This window comes from Hordeum vulgare, chromosome 6H, assembly GCF_904849725.1.
Source record: "Hordeum vulgare subsp. vulgare chromosome 6H, MorexV3_pseudomolecules_assembly, whole genome shotgun sequence".
Lineage (NCBI taxonomy): Eukaryota > Viridiplantae > Streptophyta > Magnoliopsida > Poales > Poaceae > Hordeum > Hordeum vulgare.
Window position 1 is genome coordinate 148,956,745 of NC_058523.1, and position 25,152 is coordinate 148,981,896.

At 50.8% G+C, this 25,152-nt stretch overlaps 1 protein-coding gene across 1 annotated transcript; it reads left to right on the top strand.

The window, feature by feature from the left end:
* The first annotated feature begins 4,828 nt into the window (after positions 1 to 4,828).
* LOC123406337 lies at positions 4,829 to 24,037 on the top strand. The gene is made up of 10 exons (XM_045099833.1): positions 4,829 to 5,172; positions 19,007 to 19,131; positions 19,217 to 20,261; positions 20,588 to 21,124; positions 21,433 to 21,621; positions 21,700 to 21,933; positions 22,038 to 22,271; positions 22,947 to 23,022; positions 23,094 to 23,283; positions 23,368 to 24,037. Exons 1-10 carry the CDS (start codon positions 4,996 to 4,998, stop codon positions 23,837 to 23,839), a joined length of 3,279 nt encoding a protein of 1,092 aa, XP_044955768.1. The 5' UTR covers positions 4,829 to 4,995; the 3' UTR covers positions 23,840 to 24,037.
* The last annotated feature ends 1,115 nt before the right edge of the window (positions 24,038 to 25,152 follow it).

Here is a 25,152-nt window from a genome sequence, read left to right on the forward strand (position 1 = left end):
ACATGCTACGTTCATAGTTTGGGTCTTGTCCATCACATCATTCTCCTAATGACGTGATCCCATTATCAAGTGACAACACTTGTCTATGGCTAGGAAACCTTAACCATCTTTGATAAAACGAGCTAGTCAACTAGAGGCTTACTAGGGACAGAGTGTTGTCTATGTATCCCACATGTATCAGAGTTTCCATTCAATACAATTATAGCATGGATAATAAACGATTATCTTGAACAAGGAAATATAATAATAACTATTTTATTATTGCCTCTAGGGCATATTTCCAACAGCTTCTACTATGTAGTATCATTTGCTTGTTTGCTTGTGTTGTTGTTGTTAGCATCATATAGGTTCTTCACCTAGTTGCATATCTATACAACCCTGTTGTTGCCAACCCTAATTTGTTCAATAGAGTTAAAATTTGCTAGTTGCCTATTCACCCTGCACTAGTCAACCACATCGATCCTTTCATCTAGACATAGTATACATCAATTGTCTTGTTATGATATTCATTAATATATATTGTATGTATCGTTGGTAATGCCATGATAAGATCATTACAACTACAAAAACAAACATGCCTGATAGAGTAGTACCACCCTCTATAAACACACCAATGTATCATTGGATGCCATCAAATGTAGGCTTACCCTGGAATTTTCACTAAGTCCCTGAAATCTGATATTTTTGGGCAAGTTAGCAGCTGTATAACTTTTTGTGTGTAACTCCTTTGTGTGATCTTTTTGCTTGTGCTTGTACTACTCTTGAATAGCTACTGACACATATCTTATTTGGCATGTTTGGGTGGTTGTAGGTGCCTTGCATGTAGCTCTCAAAAGGCTATGATGTTGTTTGTGGCAGATTGTGTAGTTTTGGAGTTTTGATGATTGTGAGTGCGTAGTTGGTGGTGTGGTGATATTCTTTGCACCACCCCATCCATGTTGGTTTGTTTCTATATATTGGCAACCTAGAAACACCGGAGTTATGCCATTGAAGTGTGTTGTGATGATTTTGACACGTAGCACTTCATTTCTTGTTTCGTTGTTTCCGGTTGATCCGTAGCTCCGTTTGTAATGTTCTTTATATGCTTTTGCATCGTTTTCACGTGACGCATCTGATCATGTCATTATCATGCATGTCAAGATAGCTTAGGGTGCAGTTCTGTCCAGGAACATGTAATTTACTTCTCATGATTGTGCTAGTGATAGAAATAGAGATGCATGTTCATATTCATCTCATGCATCATGTGCTTGTTGCATCTTGGGGTGTTGTTGTTCATTGGATGCTATTTTTATGTTGGGTAGCACCGGGATCGGAGAACGAGTACGTGGATTCGGGAGAGTACGTGCAGGACGAACAAGAGCAGTTCCAAGCCGACGATATCACAGGCAAGATGATATGACCTTGATTCCATCTCTAGACTTGTTATGCTAGATTACGTTTTTTCCATCATATGCTCGCTGCCTACCACTGAAATAATTGCCTCCTGAATTGCCATGAAACCCAAGCACTTACCCCTTCCTAGCAAATCTTGAATGGCTAAGTAGGCTTGCTAAGCTTCTAATGTTAGCGTTGCTAGTTGCAGGTGCAATTGTCTCATGTGATAACGTGAGTTTGATATCATTATGTTAAATCTGTTATTTAATTAATGCACCTATATACTTGGTAAATAACGGAAGGCCTAGCCTTTTACCGGGTGTTTTGTTCCATTATTTCCGCCATAGTTACCGGCTACCGGTGTTTGATTCCATATTGATCGCTCCTAACACGTTCCGGGTTGTTATGGGGACCCCCTCGATAAATCGCGTAGTGTTAAGACTTGTCCGACAGGACCCAACATTGGTTTTAATCTGCTAATCACTTAATAATAATTTGCATAGGTAATAGCTACCCCGAGGAATTTAATCAACAACCCGGGCCAGTGCTCCTCATGAGTGTTGGTCCCACCTGAGTGATGTCCGGGGCCCCACTGGTCACCCAGAGGTTTAGCCATCCCGACGTCTAGCTCATCCGTCGTGTCCTGAGATTGAGATACGTGACTCTTATCAGGGTCGTCGACACGACGGGAGGTCCTGCTAGTCTTGTCTTACCTTAGCGATATATCTTGCGTATAGGAATCCCAGTGAAGCTTTGGTTCTCCCCAGAGTTGAGGTTTTCCTCTAAGGAATCCAACGAGATCACGAGATTCGTGATAAAGGATTACTTTGTGGCCCGTGTACGTTTGTGATGGACTAGTTGGAGCACCCCTGCAGGGTTTAATCTTTCGGAAAGCCGTGCCCGCGGTTATGTGGCAACTTGGAATATTTGTTAACATCCGGTAATAGACAACTTAAACATAAGCTAATAAAATTGCCAACTGTGTGCGTAACCGTGACTGTCCCCTTCGAAGATCTCTCTTCGATCGGGAACACAGTGGGGTTATGATTGACGTAAGTAGGTGTTCAGGATCACTTGGTGATCAATTATTTATCGACCACTAGAATAGACCACCTTCAATACATGTTCTACGTAAGTTAGCCACCATATATGCTTAGGATGCTCCAACCTAAATACTCCACCTTTCCAACCCAATAACTCGACTAGTTCTGACACCGAGGTCATAGATTGCTGAGTCCCCGTGGCTCACAAATTCCTTCACAACACCAACATGTTCAGGTACCCCCGAGACAGGTGATCCCGACGGCACACAGCTGGCGTGGCAATACGACGAGGAGAACGACCGCCTGTACGTGAACTATCTAGACGACTGAGGCGTGGTCGTGATCGTGGGCAAGCATGCAGGGTAGCATAGTCATTTCTCATGTTTTTTAGTCCGTAGCGGAACTACCTTGTTTGGATGCGTGATGTAACTCTGATATATTTATGAGATGACAGTTGAAACCCTTATTGTCATTCCTCTATTATTATGTATGTGCTATGTTACCATGTTTGCGAAACGCTTAGATGCGCTTCTTTCTAATTCGGGGCCTCGTTCCCCAAATCGAAAAGGACCGCATCTTAGTCGTTACACTTACAACCACCATTAGTTATATGTAACAACCCATTAACGTTAGGCGGTGAGTTGCGTGGATAATCAAAACCAGATCATCCACATCCACGCTCATCCATATCAATTGGTCTCAATGTGTTGGTTCCCCACAAGAGCATGGGGTGACTATAGCCAAGACGGACGTGAAAGTATTGAGTGTCGAACCCAAGGAACAACTAGGTATGACTCATATTATATTAAGTTATGTAGGGAAAAGTGCATACCATGGATACCCACAATTGAGTCTTGGGGATTTATGACACAACAACCATCTACGGAACTAATGGTCTTGTTGAGTTTATTTTGAATTTTGTTCGTTCGCTACCCCTACCTACAACTCCTCGAGTTGTTGATTACCCCGAGCTATTAGAATGTATTTTATAGGTTTTTGGTTAATCCACTATTTACACCGAGTGTAGGATAATCACACTACATGAAAAGACACAGTCCAAAGTACTATGGTACGAAACCTCATTAAATATTCTAAACCCAAAGTATCCACTCTGACCACCTCGATTCTCAATATCTCTAAGCCCCGCCACCTCCGATGATCTTCCGATGCTACCGAGCACTTAGGGTTACCGCTTCATATAGCTTAAACCCAACATTGGGCGTGGCTACATCTAAGTCGACTGGCTTTTATATTGGGGCGAGTCGATTATTCTGGAGCATTTGATGAATATCGTGCGACGCCTGACCTTTCTTCTTACTCATGTCTTCTTCCTTAGTTATCATTCTTCTCACACAACCGTACGGGCCGTCGGCCGAACCGCGTGTGACCACCACCCACGGCCTGCGGCGTTCCTGCGTAATATCGCCGCCTCGCCCTCCTCGAAAACGCCCCCATCGACGGTCTTGCCGTCACCCTGACCATCCCTCCAGCCTCAGCGTCGATGAATATTTTCTTTGGCAAAGTTGCACCACCGTCGTTCTTTCGCCTCCACCCCCACCTAAGATAGACAATGGGGGTAAATCTTTAGCGAGCCCATTCATTATTTTTCCTTCTCCTTCAAACTGATCACAATAACTAAAATTAGTCGACTGACATTTAGCTATTGTGCCCAACGTTCCATAGCATCAAAAGTGCACACTTTTTCGTTCCGGTAATATCGAGCTTATCTGATGGGAAACGTTTTCATACGGCGCGTCGGCCGAACCGACGCGCCGGTCGCTCCCTCGCGCGCGCGGGTCATGCAACATTTTTCGCACGCGCGCGCTTCGCTGGTCAGTGGATGCAACATTTTTCGTCTAAATTTGTTGCAACCAACGTCATATTTGCTGCAAGTGTTTTTTTGCTACATTTGTCTAATAAAAAAGCTGCATATACGTTTGGTTTCAACTCCAGTTCGTCCGATTTTTCGTTACAATCGATGTTTTTTACTTTTGCTATAACCGTGTTAATTTTTGCTGCAACCGACATCATTTTTTGATGCAACCGTTTACTAAAAAAGTTGCATACACGTTCACGTAGATATTTGTTACAACCGACGTTTGACTTTTGCTGTCACGCACCATCAGCTTCCTTTTTTTGCTACGATCACGTAGATATTTTTTGCTACAATTTTTGTTTTTTGTTGCAACAGTTGAAAATTTGCTGCATCGCGACGAATTTTGTTGCATTGGAAGAAAAAATGTTGCATGAAGATGAACGGTGCGAACGCGCCAGGTTGATGGATGGCGCGCAGGGAAGAGCACTGCCCTTATCTGATTGAAACAACAAAAAACGTGGTACACGTAGAAGGGTGATCCAGTCCACAGATTTCAGATCCAACGGTATAATCCCGAGTTCCCATGTTTCGACCTAGTACCGGTTTCCTTCCACGGAGTACGGATTTCAGTCCCCAACGAGAGCAGCGACAGCGACAGTCCATTCGCCGAATTCGTGCGATCCCCGGCGGAATCTGACGCGACGGCGCGTAGGTCTGCTCGATTTGGGGTTAAACCTGGCCAGGAATCGGTGGGCGGAGCGAATGACGGTACCGGAGGCGGTGGCACTAGACATACCGGCCGAGGAGGGTTCGCCGGTGGCCAGGGTGCCGCGGCGGATCAGGAGGAGGCTCCTCCAGGCGAGTGAGTCAAGCGCCGACGCGCCGGCAACGGCCGAAGAGATCGAGGCCAAGCTCCGCGACGCCCAACTCCGGAGGCAGGTTGGTACCCTCCACCCCATTTTTTTTCCCCGCTGCGTGCTTCATTATTCCGCGTTCATGGTTTGAGTACGACTTCGAAGTGGAGATTTAGCTAGCACGTTTATGCGGTATAAAAATTCGAGTACTCAGTGCCCGGTGAATCCCTGAACCCTTTCCTTGTGCAGAGGAAAATGGCATTTGACTATCAGACCCATTTGCAATCGAGGCATTCTTCTCATGTTGAGCATCAGACTCCATTGCATTTTCTGACCTTTCATGCCTAATATCTATTGATTTTGCACGAGTGATGCGATCTTTTGCTGTTGAGGGATGTGCAGGCTGATATCCTGCAGGAGATCCAAGGAATAGTTACGCTCCAGCCAATCATAGTAATTGGGCGAAACAGAGTTTACGTATTAATAAAGTCAAACAACAGTATGGAAGTATGCTGAGTACATGCTTGAGATCTGAGTACAATCCAAAAGAAACAGACGCCGAAAACGATAGATCAGAAAGAAAAGCTGATTGCTCCTTAGTGGTGCTGTGGCCACATGCAATTCCCTAAGTGCTCCCATCACCAAGTCCAGCATGCTCTTGTTCCTCTGCTTGGCGGCAGCCCTCCAAATCCGAAGAAAGATGATTGTTCTGAAGATGCAGTCAACATGATGTTTCGGCAACCCACATTCAGTGGTTAATTTGTTTCTAATATTCCATAGAGCCTAACATTAATTCCTTCGCAAAATAAAACCAAAGAATACCTCTAGGGTGACCGAGAAACCCTTGAGGGACAGCAAAGAAATCCGTAAAGTTAGCCAGATCCCAGCCACACCCAAGTAACTGGCAGACGCCACTCCACATGAAATGTGCAAGGTGACAAGCGAAGAAGATATGCGGCACATTTTACTCCTCACCACACAATGCACAGGACGACCGTGATACTTCAGGATTTGGTCATTAGAAGGAACACGACCTCTGGCAAGTTGCCAAGTGAAACTCTTGATCTTTAAAGACAGATCAACGCTCCACATATCCTTGAAGTGAGCCACCCCTTGGCAGTTCCTGGAGTAGAGTCACTTGGACGAGAAAATCCATGAAGGCCCAGTGCCCAGTGCCCAGTGCCCAGGACACGGATTCGTCGATGGAATCCACTTGAACCTCCTCCATCACTGGGTGAAGTGCCTCCCACAGTAGGAGCTCTTGGTGGCTGAAGGAGCGCCTGAAATGGATATGCTAGCCATCACCTCTAAATGCCTAATCAACCGTGATAGAGGGGTTGGAACAATGTTAAACAGCAGGGGAAACTGGTATTTCAAGGGGCTCGCACCATGCCACCAATGTATTTAGAAAAGCGTCGGTTGGCTGTCGTTAACTGCATGCTTAGCACTGAGCTTGAATAAATATTTAATGCGATGGATGCTTTTCCAAAACTGAGCTCCCCCTGTCCCAGTGCAGAAGTCGATATCCGAGGCCTTGGGATATTTAGCTGAAATGAATATCTTTCTAGAGGCTCCTGTCATCTTGGTACAACTTCCAGACTTACTTGGTCATTAACGAAATGTTAATGAGCTAGTTAAGCAGACTGAGGCCACCACATACTTAAGGGCGGCGCACTGCCAGCCAATTGACTAAGTGGTATCGTCTCCTCGGTCCAGCTATTTCCCAAAAGAAGTGGGAACGGTGCTTGTCCATGGCAGCATGAATTCGGTCTGGCAGCATGTAAAGTCCCATGACGTACATTGGTAGGCTGGATAAGCACATATTACTGTGTTAGTGAGGATTAGCATCCTCCCAGAGGAAAGACATTTTCCTTGCAACTTTCTCAACATGGTTAGCAACTTTCTCAACATGGTGACACTGGAGATTTTCCTACCACTGTTAGGAATTCCCATGTATGTTATAGGGAAGCTGGCTAACTTACCGAAAAAGGCTTTCGCCCCACTTCATATATAAAGCAACGATCAACAACAACTCGTTACAAACGCACGCCAGCACAACACACGCACACACCCAAGGCAGGATACATAGATGCTGATCGCAGAAACACAACCCCTATCACTACAAGAACACGCCACCGCGAAGAAATGAAGCCGCATACGATGAACCGTGGGCTCCAAGGCGGCGCCTTCAGGAAGGATACGACACCGGAGCGCTGCCACCGCCCGATCCAAGGATCGGAGTTTCCCCTGGAGCAGCACAATGGGCAGCGAGAGCCGCGACGACGCCTTCAAGAAGGGAACGAACTTCGCCGCCACCGGTCCGTCCGGGATAGAACATGTTTTCACCTCGGCCAACACTCACTGCCAGCAAACGCCACACCCTAGTTACCATGCCGCCCACACGACCATGGTCATCGGCAGCACCAAGCCACGGGCTCGGCCCAAGAGCACCGCACTACCACCACCATGGCCATCGCCCCGGCATCCAAGACCTTGACACCACCTCACCCGAGATCAGCCGCTACCCCAACCAAAGAGATGATCGGAAAGGTCCCGCCTTTAACACTCCTGGGCAGCCCCCGGCGCTGAGACTCTATAGGCCGGCCAAAACTGGCCTCCATCGACCCGTCCTGCAACACCGGGCGCGAGACGAGCTCGGTCCTGCGACACCGTGTGCTAGACAAGGTCGGTCTTGCTGCACCGTGCGCGAGACGAGCTCCGTCCTGCAACACCGTGCGCAAGACGAGGTCGGTCCTGCCTCACCGGGCGCGATAGGAGCGATGTATTGGAGCTGGGAGAAGGACAACCCTTCGACGAAGTAACGCCGGACAATGAGGAGAGGAAGCGGAGGCCGACACAAGTCGACTATGGGCGAGCCAGCGCCACTGCAGTCGACCTGCCAAGCTGTCGTGGGACCACCCATGGCCGGAGCAGCAGCCACACCGGACCACTGCACGACCCGTGCCACCTGGCAAGCTCCAAGTGACGGAGCCGCCGGCCACGCACCCTCGCGTCCAGCCGCCGGTGCCAACCAGCGCAACCAACAAAGACGCACAGCACCACCACCACCACACCAGCGCCTCTGCGCCCTGACCAGGACCAGTCGGAGCCCCACCACCCCACTGGAGCAGATGAACACCAGCCGGAGCACCACCACCTGGCCAAGGGTGTCGGCCACCCACGCCCCTGCCAACCCCCACCATCCAGATCTGGGCATGGGCTAGATCCGCCGCCAGCCCGCCCCTGGGCTCCGGAGCCCCACGAGCAGTGCCGGAGGGAGGGGAGGGAGGGAGCCGGAGCAGGGCCGACCCGACGCCCGACACCACCGAGCAGAGGGGAGGCACCCTACGCCGCCCACAAGCTGCGCGCGGGAGGGAGCCGCTAGCGCCACGGGCCTTTGGCTGGCGATGTCCCCGACAACGGCGAGGGAGGGAGCTGAGGCGAGGGAGTCGGGGCGGCGACACTAGGGTTTCCTCCCGGGGGCGGCCGCGGGAGTGCCTCGGGGAGGAGGGGTCGCTGTCTCTGCTCTGGGCCAGCTGGCTAACTTGAAGACATCTCCCCAACTACCCATGACACTAACTTCACTCTTTATATTAAAATTTAACCCTGGCATGTTCTCAAAGCACATAAGCAGGAATTTCAGGTTTGCAATGGCTGCGGGCTTGTTCTGGATGAGAGGATCATGGTATCATCCATGTATTGGAGATGCGAGGTCCCTCCTCCCACCGGATCAAGTGCGGCACCACTCAGCAGATATGACCTGCCACATTGGCCGAGGATAGGGTTTCCGCAAAGGCATCCCCACCAAGTCAAACAAGAGGGGTGAGTGGGATCCCCTTATCTCACCCCTCTGACATTGCAGAAGAAGGGGCCCACTTCTCAATTAATGCACATTGCAGTTCGGCCACCCGAGACCAACTGCATGATCCGATGAATATATCCAGCGTCAAAACCTTTCCTGGGCATAACTTTGCGTAGAAACTTCCAGTTTGCCCTATCATATGCTTTCATGAAGTCCAGTTTTAGCAAGACTCCCCCTAGATTCTTGATTCGAAGTTTGTGAACAATCTCTTGTAGCGTCAGGGACCCGTCCAGGATAAGTCTACCTTCAATAAACGTTGTTTGACTAGAACTAATAACTTTATGCGCCACGCTGCCACCCCGGAGAACATGGTCGCATCAGCTTTAGCAATGATCTTGAAAATTACACTAATTAGCGCAATAGGGCAGAAATGCCTAATGCATCCCGCCCCTTAAGTTTTAGGAGTAAGCATTCGCACCCCATAGTTCAACGTTGATATACTAATCAACTGTGCCAAGGGCAAATCCATTGAGAATTGGGAAAATCTAAACTGCACACAATGCATAGCCGTTTTCCCATGCGGCGGCTCATGCGCGCAACTCGGAGAGCTTGCTTAGCACGTTGTATTTTAAAAAAGATTTATCTCTCAAACAGTTATCTCAATCAATGATCCGTTTTCACCACTGAGTTTATCGCGTCGAGATCTTCAAAACTAGATCCCATGTTGACATGTTTTGATAACTTTTGTTTTCGTCGATACTTGCCAGATTATTATCACTTGTCACATTATCTCTCGAAACAGGCTTTCGCCCTGCTTTATAGATAAAGCACAATGGTCAGAATCCAACACACAAGTCCGAACACAGAAAATAAAGAAGATAGTCCGCTGGGGCAACAACACAATCCAGCCCAAAATAAAGAGAAGAAACAAAAAATGCCCACACGGGGCCAGCTAGGCAGCAAGCAAGGGAGAGGAGAGCCGTCGGGCGGCCGCCATCAACGCGTCCAGGTAGTGCTGAAGTCGGCCCCGGTCCCGGGTCCTAACGAGCGGATGCCAGTGCTGCAAGAAGGCAAGGAATTTGAAGAAAGAGTCAGAAGCACGCCGCGGCAACACCTTCTCAATCACCATTTTATTGCGAGTAGTCCAGAGGGTCCACATCATAGCCGCGAAGACCAACCAAAACAGTCGACGTTTATGACCGACCTGGGTGGCCCGCACCTGCAGAAAATCTGCAAGGTCAGAGGCCTCCCACCCCGGTCCCAGAGCCTCGCGTACAAAGCACCATAGTGCCTGTGCCGCGACGCATGAGAACAGAATGTGAGAGCCAGTCTCCGGGACCTGGCACAGGGGACATATGCCGTTACCCGGACCATGGCGTTTCAGCACCTCGGTCCCTGAAGGTAAACGGTCTCGGAGAAGCTGCCAAACAAAAATCTTGATCTTCAAGGGCAACGGGGCCTTCCAGAGTGGGGATAACCACGGGAGGACGGGCATCCTGCACAGGGCCAGGTATGCCGAACTAACAGAAAAAGCTCCCGAGGGAGAGAGGCTCCAAGAGATACTATCACTGGCCACCGAGGTCGGGAGGGGAATCACTGCCAGGAGCAATTCCCAGTCCAGGACCTCCGCAGGACCAAGAGGTCGGCGGAATGCAATATGCCATCCGGCTGCCAGAGCAGCTGCCGAAACCAGGACAACAGGGTCGGCGCAGATAGCAAAGAGCCTCGGGAAACGGAATCGTAAGAGCTCTCCTTCCAGCCAGGGATCTAACCAAAACTGGGTCCCAGAGCCGTGCGCCCACCGAGATCCGCAGACCCAACCTAATCTCGTGCTTAATGCTCTGGATAGACTTCCAGAACTGCGAACCATTCGCGAGAGAGCATGCCAAGAGAGGTCTGCCTCGAAGGTATTTGGCCTTAATCAATTGAAGCCACAGACCCCCATCTCCGTGCAGAATCCGCCACACCCACCGGAGCATCAGGGCCACGTTCATGAGGCGGGACGCAGGAATGCCTAGGCCCCCTCGGTCTTTTGGCAAGCAGATGTCTGCCCATTTCACCATTGTGATACTTGGGCCTACCATTCCCTGCCTGCCCAAGTCAAAGGCGCTGTGCACACCTTCGGGCAGGATATACATCCCCATCATATACATGGGAAGGCTAGCGAGGTTGGAGCTAATGAGGATGGATTTGCTGCCTTTAGAAGTGAACCTGCCGCACCAGGGTTCCGCACGGGACGCTACTCGTCCCACAAGCGGATCAAACCCGCTAACCAGAATCCTGGACTCCGCCCGGGGCATCCTCAAGTACGAGATAAGGAACGAAGCCAGCTTGCAGTTAAGGTTGTCCGCAATCCTGTGCTGCTCAGACTCAGAGTAGCCTAGGACCACCACCTCACTCTTATCAAAGTTAATCTTAAGTCCAGACATTTCCTCGAAGCAGAGCAAAAGGAACTTAAGATTGACAATGTCCGAGTCCGAGCCAGAGACCATGATCATGGTGTCGTCTGCATATTGGAGGTGGGACACCCCACCCCCGGGATGAGGTGACCAACCACCCCCTGGATATGCCCGGCTAATCTCGCCTTATCTAGGATGCCAGCAAGGGCGTCCACAACGAGATTAAACAGCAGGGGGGAGATAGGGTCCCCTTGCTTCACCCCCCTGGAAGCCCGAAAAAAGGGGCCTACTTCACCATTGATATTGATGGCGGTGCTACCAGATCGAACCAGCTGCATGATCCAGGAGCACCACCTCTCGTCAAATCCACGCCGCTGCATCACTAACCTCAAGAAGGACCAGTCAAGACGGTCATACGCCTTCTGGAAGTCCAATTTGAGAAAGACCCCCTGCAATCCCTTGGATGCCACCTCATGGACAATCTCGTGAAGGGCAAGAATCCCGTCATGAATCTTCTTGCCCTTCAGGAATGCGGACTGGAGGGGGTGCGCAATCCGATCGGCCACGGGGGACAGACGAGTGGCACAGACTTTAGCAAAAATACGCGCCACCACGTTAATCACCGTAATAGGCCTGAATTGCCGAATCTCTACAGCCCCAACTAGTTTGGGGATGAGGGCAATGACTCCATAGTTAATCCTGCCCATGTCCAAAGTGCCTAAATAGAATTCATGGAACATAGGCATGATAACCGGGCGCACGGTCTCCTAGAATCGCTGGAAAAAAACCACCGGGAGGCCGTCTGGCCCCGGGGCCGAGCACGCCTTCATAGAGGCGATCGCCTGGCCCACTTCCTCCGAGGAAAATGGGAGAAGGAGTTTCGCATTCTCCACGTCGGATACCTGATCAGCTAGCGGCCAGAAGTTCTCACAGAGAGAGGAGCCTCCCCGCAGATCGGCCGAGAATAATTCCTTATAGAAGGAGTAAATATGGGATGAGATGTCTTCCGGGCTTTCCAGAAGAGCATCCCCATCCCGGAGGAAAGGGATGACACATTTCCGCCTTCGGCCGTTGGCGATGGCCTGAAAGTACGCGGTGTTTGCGTCCCCCTTAAGGAGCCAGTTCTGGCCCCCTCGACGTTGCCAGAACAGTTCCTTGGAGCTGAAGATGCCCATGAGCTCAGCGTCGAGGGAGTATCTCCGGATCCAGTCATCCGGGGACAGACCCGTACCGTCCGCCAGGTCATCTAGGATCTTAATCTGGCCTAGCAGGGCCCCTTTACAGGCTCGGAGGTCAGCGCCCAAGTTAGCACCCCAGCCCTTCATGGCCTGACGCGCCATCTTGGCACAATGATGCCAAATGTCCACCGCACAGTAGACACGCGGCGGGGAGGCGACAGCCCGATGCCACCGGTCACGGACCAACTCGCGGAAACCAGGCTGATCCAACCAAAAAGACTCAAAGCGAAAGCGCCGTGATCTAGGGGGGGAGCCTTCCCCCGACGAGAAGAGCAGAGGCGTATGGTCTGAGCCAATCTGCGTGATGGCCCTAAGCCCGCACAGGGGGAACATCAATTCCCACTGAGGCGACACAAAGACCCGATCTAGAACACTCCGGATGGGGTCCACCTGCTTGTTCGACCACGTGAACCTGGCTCCTACGCGAGCAATCTCTCGTAGCGCCAAGTCTGCAATGCAGTCGTTAAAAAGACGCATCCGGGGTCGATCTACATTCGGAGAGTGTCGTGGGTATAAGCCTGACAGTAGATGTGTAGGGTACGAAAAGGATGGGCAGAGCCTTAGCTACGGCGAGGTTGTATGAGTTCAGGCCCCTCTGCGGTGGAGGTAATAGCCCTACGTCTCAGTGCTCTGGGAGCTTGTTGTCGAGTGGAATATGGAATACAAATGAGTTGCCCACCCCTTCACCAGCGGGGGAGGGTGGCTTATATAGAGTGCGCTGCCCTCCACAACGGTTCTGGTACAGGGGTGGAGTAGTGGCGGTTGAATGCATACGTTACAGGTAACGTACGTCCTAAATGCTAATAAATGCACCGGGAAACGTACGACCGTTTCCCTCCAGGGGGGTTACGATGTTCCGAGCGGCATCCAGTCGGTTAGTTGGATGTTCTCCGAATGCTAGTCTCCGACTGGATGGTCGAGGACCTGTTACCGACTGGATGATGGGGACTCCTTAATTCAGTCGGAACTGACTAAAGGCCTCGTCTCTTATGAGGGGTAGTCCTTGGGTAGGACTTACAGGGCAGGCCTATGACCCTACCCTAGGACTATAACCCCATCAGAGAGCTTTTATCAGAAGCCCACTTAATAAGATTGAAATCACCAGCCACCACTACAGGGGTGGTGCACCTATCCACCTTATTCTTCAACTCGGCGAGGAATTCTGCGGAGCAGGCATGGTCTGCCGGGCCATAGACGATAATCACCTCCCAGCTGAGGTGGGTACGTCGGTCGGTGATGGCCATGCTCACAAAGAACTCCCCCCGGTCCATGTCCTCCACCAAGAACGTCTCCTCCCCAACACCAAGCAGGATTCCCCCAGAGTGGCCCGAAGCAGGGAGCCACTGCCAGGAGAACTGGTGGCGGGAGAGTCTCTGAAGCTCGAGCAAGCTAAAGTCCTGCCGAATCGTTTCTTGCAGCCCTACTATGTCAATCTCTTCCTGACGCAAATACTCAACAAGATGCCGGCGCCGGCCAGGGAGGCCGAAGCCCCTAATGTTCCAACATAGGAGCTTCATTTAACAACCTCGCCTGGATTCCTAGGCCCCGCAAGCGGGGCCGAACTAGCCCGCCCGTCAACCTCGGGGCGGGGGAGAGCCTTAGAAGGACGACCCCGGCGTCCCCGAGAAGAGGGGACATCGGAGGTCGCCGGGCCAGAGGAGGGAGCTCCGGGGCCTGACACGCGCTCCTCTCCACGGGTCTCAGAGGGGTTGAGACGGGTAGGCGGCGGCCCCCTGGGCTTCCGGACAGAGGGAAGCCCACCTATGGGCGGCACGGGACCAACAACAACCGCTGCCGGGGGTGCGCCACCAGCCCTGGTCTCTCTATGACCAGGACCGGCGTGCACCGGGGGAGAGGGGGCGTTGGAGCGCGCGGCGAGACAGCGCGCTTCCGCTAACGCCCCCTCAAGCCTCTCTTTCGCACAGAGGGTGGAGATCTGCTCAAGAGGGGGACCTTTCTCCCCCCGAAACACAATACCACTGTCCGCAGCCACAACAACCAAAAGGGGCACCAAATCGCTAGAAAGAACAGAAAACCGAGAACCAGAGCCAGAAGGGGGGAGGAGAGGAGCCGTACCTGGGAACAGATCGCGGGCCGCAGCACGCCGGGCCGCCAGCTCAGGGATCGTCGGGACGCGGCCGTCCTGAAGGGTCCGGGACTGGCTTAGCCGAGCGCTCTGACGTGCCGCCACGACGGGGGAAGTGCCCTCCCGAGGCCGTGAGCGGGGCACGGGAGGGGACTCGGGCGCCCAACCAGGGTCGACGGCCACCGGAGGGCGCGGATCCGGGGACCCCAAGGTTGGGGAAGGGGGGGAACCCGGAGAGCGCGAGTAGCAAACCACCCCTGGCGAGCGCGGGGACGAAGCAGGGCAGACCTCCATACCCACACTCACCTCCTCCTCAGCAGCGACCACCGGGATCCGGGAAGCAGGGAGAGTGATCTTCGTGCCTACCACCCCCACCGGCGCGAAAGTGCCCACCGTGGGGCCTCCTGCGAGACCTGACTGGCCAGCACTCGAGGGGGCGGGGGTGTGCCGACCGCCAGACGGCTCGGGCGGAGCCCCGACCGTGTCATCGTCCCCCTCAGAAGAAGACCCCTCCTCCGACGAGCCCCCCTCCTCGTCAAGCCCCCCGTCGGCAGGATCCGGCCCAGGGGGGACCGGCTCTAGCTGAGCCGCTGAAGCCGGGGACTCGAGCTCGAAGGTCAGACGCCTGCCCTTGGACCCAAAGTAGAAGACCAAAGACAACCCGTCAATCTCAGCAGGAGCCGGGCAGAGAATCTCAATGCGGGCAGGGCCATCATCCTCGAAAGATGCCAGGTCGGCAGTGATCAGTTTGCCCACGGGTTCAGAGATGGCTTTCAGAATATGAGTGAGCTTGCCACCACGCGGAGCCGCACTGCCCCCCTTGGGAGGCCATAGACGAGGACCCAGACCTTCTCCAAGGGAGGGACGGGGTCAGGCTCAGACGAGGCCGCCTGGACGCTGATCAGGAGCTGGTTGAGGGGACATCGGATAGGACCATGTGAGCAGACCCGGGGTAGCTCGGCCGAGGGGAAGGGGACCGAGAAGACCAAGGGAGCCGTCTCAGTCACCTCCCATGCGAACTCAGAGCCGCGAAAGTCGTCAATGTAGGCCGCAAGCTCATCCCGGATGAGGTCAGACGAGATCACCAGGCCATCCGGAATAGGCTGCTCGGGCTCCAAGGTGACCGTCGCTAGGTGAGGCCGAGCAGCTACCTCCTCAATCTCTGCATCCACGACGTAGAAGCTTCCCCTCTCAGTGCCATACCCAAGATAGGCAAGAGTAGTGGGGCACCGTGGGGGAGCCTCACACTCCGAGCGGTAGTGGCCGGCGCACCCGCAGTTGATGCACATCGTGTCCTCGCGGGAGCGCTGGCGGGACGCCCGAGCAGGGGGGTCCAGAGCCTCGTGCACAGGAGCTCCCTGAGCTCCTGGCGGCGTCAGGCCGCCAGCACCGCCAACAGCCTTCTTCTTAGACTTCTTCTTCTTAGCCGGGGCCGGGGCGGGAAGCGGAGCAGCAGGTAGGGCATCCGGGGACACGTGCCTAGAAGGCCCGTCATCCCGGCGCCAGTTCGCCCCCTCTGCCCGAGAGGAGCGCCAGTCATCCCGGCGTCCATCATCACCGCGCCGCATCGGCGGCCCGCCCCACCGCTCCCCCCGGCGGTGGTCCTGGCGATCACGCCACCAGGAAGGAGCCGCGGGGCGGTGAGCGAGGTCCCGAGCCGGGGGGTCGCGGGGCGCTGGCGCCTCACGCGGCTGAGATGCCGGAGAGGGGCGAGCAACCAACTCCGCACGCGGAGACGCTTCCCGGTCCAAGCCGGCCGCGCGGGCGGCCTCCAGGCGGCGCCGGTCCCCCGGGGAACCCGGCAACGGCAGGCGGGGACCCCTCTCCGGATCACGAGGGGGAGGCGGACGACGAAGGGAGGTCCCGAAGTAGTACTCCGGGGACTTCCCCGGCCGAGCAGGCCCACCGCGCCCGGAACGGGACGAGGTAGCACCCCCATCCGGGGCACAGACACGGGCCTCGGGCGGCGCCTCCAACCCCGCACGAGTCTGGTCACAGGAGGTCGGCGTAGGAAGGAGCTCCTGCCCAGCCGGGAGAGGCCGCTTCGGCCTGGCCTGGCCGTCCCCGGCGTGTCGTGTCATGAGCACGTCCCGGTAGGAGCGCCTCGGGGATGGGATGGGGAGCCAGTCCGGGCACCTGGCAGCAGACTCGGGCTCGTCGCCGGCGGAGCAGGCGGGGAGGGGCGAGGGGGAGGGCGCACTGCGGCCGACGGGGTGGGGCGGGCGTTGCCAGGGAACCGGCCGGCGGGACAGCGCGAGCAGGGCTTGGGGATCGGCGGGGACGGCCGCGCCCGACGGAGAGGCGCGTGAGGGAAGGGGGCGGGACGGGGCTAGGCTGCGAGGAGGCGGCGGCGAAGCGCAGGAGCGGGAACCTGTCGGGCGAGAGCGAGGGGGATTGGATCGGGACGGGGCGAGGCTGCGAGGTGGCGGTGGCGCGAGCTGGGCAGGGGGAACCCTAGCCCCGAGCCGGACCGCCCGACGCAGGCCTGGGCCCGGGCGCGAGCGCGGGGGGAGGCCCAGGTGGGCGCCGGCCCACTGCCGGTTAACCCTCTCCAGCACACGGGAGGCACGGCGGGAGGCCCAGGCCATCTCGCTAGCAGAGATGGGCCCAGGCCCCGTTCGCAGCGGCCCACGGGGAGAGCCGGCCCATCCGCCCGCCAGCCGGCCCGGGAAGTTAGGGCACGGGGAAGGGGACAAACCAGGAGCACGGGCTCCTCCCGCCGCCGCCGGCACCGGCGCCGCCGCCCCAGGAGGCAGGGCACCAGCGCCTGGTCGGGGCTCGCGGGGGCCCTCACCGGCGGCTGCCACGGGGGACAACCCAGGCAGCGAACCGGCTCGGGCCGAGGAGGTGAGAGGGGGAACCACAAGGGGGCAGAGCACCGGCGACCGCCGCCCGACCTCCTTCCCCGGCCGCCGGCGGGCAGGTCGCTCCGCAGCCAAGAACGAGCCGAGCGACGGCGGCGCCAGGGACACCGGCAGCTCCAGCCGGCCGTCACCATCAGAAGAAGCCAAGTCATCGGGGTCGGGATCGTCCGCCCAGTCCGCCCAACGTCGAGGCGACCGGGGGAAGCAAAGGGAGGGCGCCCCTTGCAGGGGAGGCGGGGGCATCGGGCAAGGCAGCACGCCGGCCGGCGGCCGACAGCGGGCACCGCGCAACGTCAGGTCTCGGCCGCCGGAGAGGAGCCGCCCATCGCCGGAGCTATCGCCAGAGCTATTCCCAGAGCAACCCGTTCAGCTGGTCGCCTTGGAATGACTTTACTTGTCACATTATTGGTCATATAGTTCTCACATTAAATTAACTTGCTTATCAGATTCATGAATGTCCATATACCCCCACTAAAAAACTTGATTCATTGTGTTTGTGCTGGTTCATGCATTTACTTGCTTATTGTTAGTGCTTTAATAAATACTTTTTAGCTCCACATAACACTGCAATACTTAAAAAGTATAAAATTATTGTTTCGGCAACTATGTATAATTTTTGTGACAACTGTACACCCGTAAGATGACAACTATGATGACATAAATGTGGCAACTATGAATAACGAAAAAAAAATCAACGAAACATGTCAACATGAGATCTTATTTTGAAGGTCTCGTCGAGACGAACCTAATGGTGAAGGCGAATCTCCAATCAAATTATTAATCTGTGAGATAAATCATTTTTTACAGCCTACATACATGCACATGCATGCATGCATAGAGCACATAGTGTGGATTGAAAGCGACAGGTGCTTTTTTTATGCTTTGGTGTCCTCTGCATGCGGTGTATTGTGTGACGACAAGAAATTTTAAAAGAAAAAAAAAGACCTCATCGCTTCTTCTTGCGTTAATGAATGGTTTAGCAGCCGCCGCATGGCAACGCGGGTATGCGGCGCCGCTACGTAGTTACGTCCTTGAGAATTTGAAGAACAAAACTCTTTACTAACCCCCAAGAACTTCTTGAAAAACTATACCACGAACCCACCAGGTCTCAGAGCTGTGTCGACCTTCATGCTGGCGAATTGGCTGCCAAGTTGGCACCGTGTGTTAGTTTATTTGATCAGATCTTAGAGCTGCAAGGCAGTTGAGGTTTATCTTAACTTTGTGGGAATGGGAGCCCTGCCTAGTTATTTTTTTGTAGAGAAAACGTGAAAGCTTTGTGTCTTGCTGCATTGATTAGAAGAGGGTTTGTTTGAGTCCTGGTTGGTTCTGATGGTAAGGATGTTGAGTCTCCATTACAATTTATATGACCAGAAAGTTCATTCTCTTGTTTTTTGCTAACTAACTTTTGACTTTTGAGAACTGTGTGAAGGGTGAAATGACCAAAATGGGGTAAAATTTGTGAAGTTTCATGGACTGGTAAAACATATATGTTTGCTACTGCTTACTTATATAAATTGTTGTGCTCTCCAGCAATTCCATGAAACATTATCATGCAAAGCAAGGCGTGCGGTCAGGAGTACTTCACAGCCATCTCAGGGGGAGGATCCCAAGCAGCGGCGCCTTGAAGTGAAGCTTGTGGCTGCTAAGCAGAAGAGGTAATCAAAAGAGGCAGACCGGTAGAGTATGTTGTTTGATTCTTTTTTCGCAAAAAGAGCATTCAAGAAAATTCTATAATTGTAGGTTGAGCCTCTTGGAGAAAGAGCAGAATCGTTTAGCTAAATTGGATGAGCTGCGTCAGGCTGCTAAGAAGGATGCAGAAATGAGGTTCAACAGGGAAAGGGAGGAGCTTGGCATGAGAGTTGAACATCGGGTACAGCAAGCGGAGGAGAATCGTATTCAACTCTTGCATGCTCGCTTGCAGAGGCGAGCTGCGCTAGAGGAGAGGACAAAAAGGTTCTTTGGGCAAAGAGTGACATCAGAGAACAAGTACAGGGAGACAACAGCGGTGTTGGCTGCGGCCTTTGACGTGCTGGGGATAAATCAGGAATCTGCTAATTCTCTACCATTTGAAAAACTAGCTCTCTGTATTGAATCTCCAAAAGTTCTTCAGACCACCAGGGCATTGCTTGATTGCTTGGAGAGTCGTTTTATTCTTTCTGAGACATCAAGTTCATGCACACCAGAAAATATCGACCATCTACTCAAGCACCTGGGATCACCAAATACGAGAATCCTACCAAGTAGTGCAGCAAGAGCTAGAGTAACACTAAAAAAGACAACTAGAAATTCTGACGCTGGCAAGTTACCTAGATATTCACCAAGGGTAGTGCTCTGTGCTTACATGATACTAGGTCATCCAAGCGCTGTTTTTAATGTACAAGGCGAGCGAGAGAAACTACTTGTGGAGTCAGCAACAAACTTTGTGAAGCAATTTGAGCTGCTGATGAAGACAATACTTGATGGGTTAGATGGTGCATGCATATTGCAGCAATCTACATTAGGCGCAGTCTCTCCTGGATCTTCTAATAACCAGGAGTGTTCTTCAATTGCTGCTGATCGAACAAAATTCAGATCTCAGCTGGCTTCTTTTGACAAAGCTTGGTGTGCTTATCTTTACCACTTTGTGGTGTGGAAAGCAAAAGATGCTAAGTCGCTAGAGGAAGATCTCGTGACAGCTGCATGCAAGCTTGAGCTCTCAATGATGCAAACATGCAAATTAACTACCGAAGGCCGGTCAGATAGCCTTAATTATACTAATATTAATTCGAAGGCCATCCAGAAACAGGTATGATTCATAATTCTATATTGGTGCTTTTTTTTATGTTGTGCCATACCCCTTTTGGAATTTTGGGTGCATATGATTTGTCTATTCAGCAGCACGATGGTGCATATGATTTGGTTTTGAACAAGTCTTATTTGGGTGCATATGATTTGTCTATTGCAGAATGCATCTCAGTTGTAGAATTTTACTGTATCATCTGAGGAATAAAGCCTTGGGCGTTCTAAAAAACATTCTAGAATGTTAACATTTAGTTTATTTACCCCGATGCTCTTTTCTTGACATCTTCATAAGTATAACATCTGCTGAAACAAATCCTGTTTGTCGTCCAGGTTATGGTGGACCAGAAACTTCTAAGGGAGAAGGTTTGGCACCTAGGTGGTGAAGCTGGTATTGAGAGGATGGAACTTGCTTTATCAGAAACAAGGTCAAAGTTTATTGGAGCCAAGGAAAATAGAAGCCCCTTGGCAACATCAGATGCAAATGTCACATCTTTTTCTGGACAGTCTCTTCTTTCTGACGCTAAAGATAATTTGGACAAGGATGCTGAAAGGCTAGGTAGAGTTGTTCAATCTTCGTCCAAGGCTTCTTCTTCAACGTCTCAAAGTAACACTAGAGGCAACGGTGGTCAAATGAGCAGCATATGTCCAGGAAAGCTGCCAATAGAGAATGAGCTTGTCGGATATTTGTTCAAAGCTTCCTCTTCACCATCTGAAAGTAACTCAGGAGACAAGGTCACCAGCAGCCAAATGAGCAGAACGGTGCCAGAAAAGCTGCCAACAGAGAATGAACAAATGGTCAATGAGATTCTGCATGGTTCTTTTTCTGATAGCTCTGATGATGTTGGTAAAGTTGAGGGGGATTTCAAGGTTAGGCCCTATCGCATATTAGAATATTACTGTCGAGCTTCACATCTGGGGTAATCTAAGAACCAAAATGTATCATTGTAGAGAATCTGTGTCAGCTTTGAGTGTCTAGGGGAACTTAAATGCCATGATCTAGGGTGAATCTTTTTCAGTGTAAGATGCACCTCCGGTTAAGTACTACTCCCTCCGTCCCAAAATAACTGTCTCAACTTTATACTAGCTCTAGTACAAAATTGTACTAAGCTTGAGACACTTATTTTGAGACAGAGGGAGTATATAATTTTCTCAGCTGCCCACTTTTTTACTCTCAGGCACAAGTCAGAGAAACAATGGAGAAAGCTTTCTGGGATGTGGTTGTGGATTCAATGAAAGGAGACACACCAGACTACAGTTATCTGGTCAACCTAGTAAAGGAAGTCAGGGATGCATTGCACCAGATGGCTAGTAAAGGGTGGAAAGAAGAAATAACAAACAATATTAACCTTGAAATTTTGTCCCAGGTAAGAAGAGTCTGAGTGAGTGTTATCTTGAATCTATTTAATACATCTGGTACCAACAAATCATTTTCTTGTGGAAAGGTACTTGAGTCGAGCTCGAGCACCCAAGGCACACAATATTTGGGGCAGATTCTGCAGTACTCTCTGGGTATGCTGCGTAAACTATCTTCTCCTGCAAAGGAAGACGAAATGAAGATCAGTCATGACAAATTATTGAATGAATTGATCGAACACTCTGATTCTCATGATAGAGGTCCAAATGCATTCATAATAGCTGTCATCAAGGGCTTGCGGTTCACTATGGAAGAATTAAAGGTTTGTTTATTCCTTAATACTACCTCGAGGTTTGGAATAATTTACACTGGCTATACAGTGAAACTATAACATCATTCAGAAACTAAATATTTTCTACTAAACAGGATCTTCAGTCTGAAGTCAGTAGAGCACGAATCCAACTACTGAAACCAATTATAAAGGGCTCAGGTGGGGTCGAGTACCTGCAGAAATCTTTTGCCGATCGCTATGGATCCCGTTCCAATGCATTAGTTTCTCTCACTTCAACTATTCAGTGGCTTTCTACCTCAAAGGATATCGTAGAAGAAGAATGGAATGAATATGTCAGCTCCTTACAGATCCTGCCTGCAACAGACCATGTTAGTTTCATATTCCTAAATTTTAGTAAACACTATGCACAGCCTAGCAGTAATAATAGGTCAAGTACTCCCTCCTTTCCGGTTTATAGGGCTCGTTTCAAAAACTTCAGATTTCCATTATATTACGCTCATTTTGAGTCTAATTGAGTTAAAGTGCTTTGAGTCTCACGGCATATTTAATTCATAGAGATAAGAGAAAAGAAATTAGTGGCTATGCATGCATCTTTTTCTACATGCACCATGCAAGTCCAATGAGAGGGAGGATGCTACAGGCCTGTTCGGATGACTTCCACTCCGCATCTCCACTCCCGGAGTTGGAGGAGCCGCATGTAAAAATTGCAGAGCTGGACTAGAGATACTCCACAGATTTTCAGATTTTATGGAGCTGGAGCGTTGCCGAACAGCTCCTACATTTATTGCATCGGAAATTGAATATGTGAGAAATATTTCATTGGCTAGTTAAAACTAGTGTCATCCACTCACAGTTCACCTTGGTTGATGAGATTTTAGATTTGAGCCCTATAATCCGGAAAGGAGGGAGTAGTTGCAGTTTTTACCCGCTGTTATTGATTAAGCTACAGACCCCTATGGGCTGCTTTAAGCAACACTATCGTAAGCATTTATGATTCTCATTTGCTGCTGTTGATTGAATTTACACCTGTCTTTCATAAACAGGTTCAGCCATTGGTTACGACCCTCCGAGCTGGTCGTGGAATTCCAGATCAGCAACAATCTACAGTTCCTGTAGCAGGTATTTGCTCATTAATTTTATGCTGGCCATTTAGCTTTAGTTTGTTAACCACGTTTCATAATGTGGAACAGGAAGTACAGAGCTACTACCAGAGTGCACGGGAGAAATACTCGACAGGCTAGTAAGGATTGGGCTATTACAGCTTGTCAGCAGGATGGAGGGCTTGGAAAGAAACTCAGTACCCGAGACATTTAAACTCAACTGGTTGAGGCTGCGTGGTGTCCAGAGTCAGTTCCAACAAGTGATCGTTATGGCAACTGGGTGAAATATTATTTTTTCTTCATCATTATGTAATATCAGAGCACTAGAACGCATTGACTGAACCTAGTTACGTTTCTCTTACAGCGCGCTTGTCCAGCGTCAAGTATTGATGAGCGAGGACTCAAAGATCTCTCCCTCAGAACTGGAAAATGCAAGCTTGGAACTGTTCAGCACGCTCACGGAGCTACTAGGCAGTTTTTCTGATTTTGGCACAGATAAGATCATCGAGGTGATGGTCCGTTCATCGACCTCGGCCGGCCCTTGTTCGGATGAAATGGTTGAGAACAGGAAGCAGATGTTGAGCAGGGTCTTCCTCAAAAGCCTCCAGACTGATGACACTGTCTTCAGGAAGGTGTCTCGATCTGTTTACTGCACGTTCCGTGCAATCACCCTGGGTGGCAACGGGACGAAGGGCAGGAAACTCGCCGAGGCGGCCCTGGGGCGCATAGGGGCGACAAAGCTCACCGACCGCGTAGTGAAGGCAGCGGAAGTGCTAATCAAAGTAGCAACAATATCAGAGCAGGTTCATGGCCCGTGGTACAGTCGTCTCCTGTAAATGTCTTGCTGGTTTTGTGAATCCGGGGTGGGTGATCATAGCCGCTGGGTCACACATCGCGATGCATCCCCGGTGGAAAATTTCTGCAATAGTTATTTTGTACGATTACTGGAACAGTCCTGTTTTGTTTGTCCAAGGTCCAGACGCTGGCTTTTTTGTACAGTTATTCTATATAAAATCCACCATAACATTCAACCATGCACAGGGGCGGAGCCAGAAAAATTGGTCATTGGGTTCACTAAGTAACTCATTATGGGGATTTGGCATGTGTTAATCAAGTGTAAAAAGTCCAACAAATATACTGCTAAAAGACAACATAATCCATAAAAATAAATTATCACTTACCACATATAGCGGTCTAACCTCATCTTCTTAGGATTACTTGTGTGCTCTGACATTCTCTTCACATTAGTTGAATCATAAGGCAGATCTTCTAAATTATTTTTGCTCTCAATAGTATTTTTTGGAGACTAGTTGCATCAAAAACATTTTAATGCACTTTTTCACATCTAACGGTTGTCTTAAAGTGCTTCGCATCATTATCTAAATTCGGTTATTGATTGTTCTTTTGAAAGCATTGTTCCCTAGCCTAGATCAATCTGGTTATTCCCACGCTACTTGTGTGGTCTTTTAGTTGTGCCAGTCACGTTAAAATATATGAGAATTAAATACTCCCTCCGTTTCAAAATAATTGTCTTAACTTTGTACTAGCTCTAGTATAAAATTACACTAAACTTAAGACACTTATTTTGAGACGGAGGGAGTAGATTAAAAGGCTTCACAGATGCACATTGAAGCTTCGATGGGTGCAGCCTTGCCATTTTACTGGGTTCATACACAAAAAATATTAGTTTACTAGTACGATGGTAGGAAAATTCGTTGGGTTCAAGTGAACCCAACGGTTATAGTGTAGCTCAAATAGGTTTTACGTAGTACATATATTTCATTTCTTGTATGTTTTTGTATGGATTTGAGAATCCTAATGTAAGATGTACGGATGCAAAATGAATTATTTAAGACGTAACCAATCAGTGTCCATGAACACGTCCGGATACGTCCATGAATGTTTAAGGGCCGAATTTAAAGGGTCGGGCTATAGATGCTCTAACGAGGGCTCCGACATTGAGTGGAGGGGCTTGCACGTGAGAGGGATGAGGAGTAGTTGTCTAGTGTCTATGGTGTGAGTACTCTACTATGTTTAAGTTCGGATGTTTGTATTTTTAGACAGTTGCATGATAAAAACCATGAATATTGGAAGTTTGTAGTGATGAAGTATGCAATATGATTAAGTAGTGTAGATATTCATTAAGATA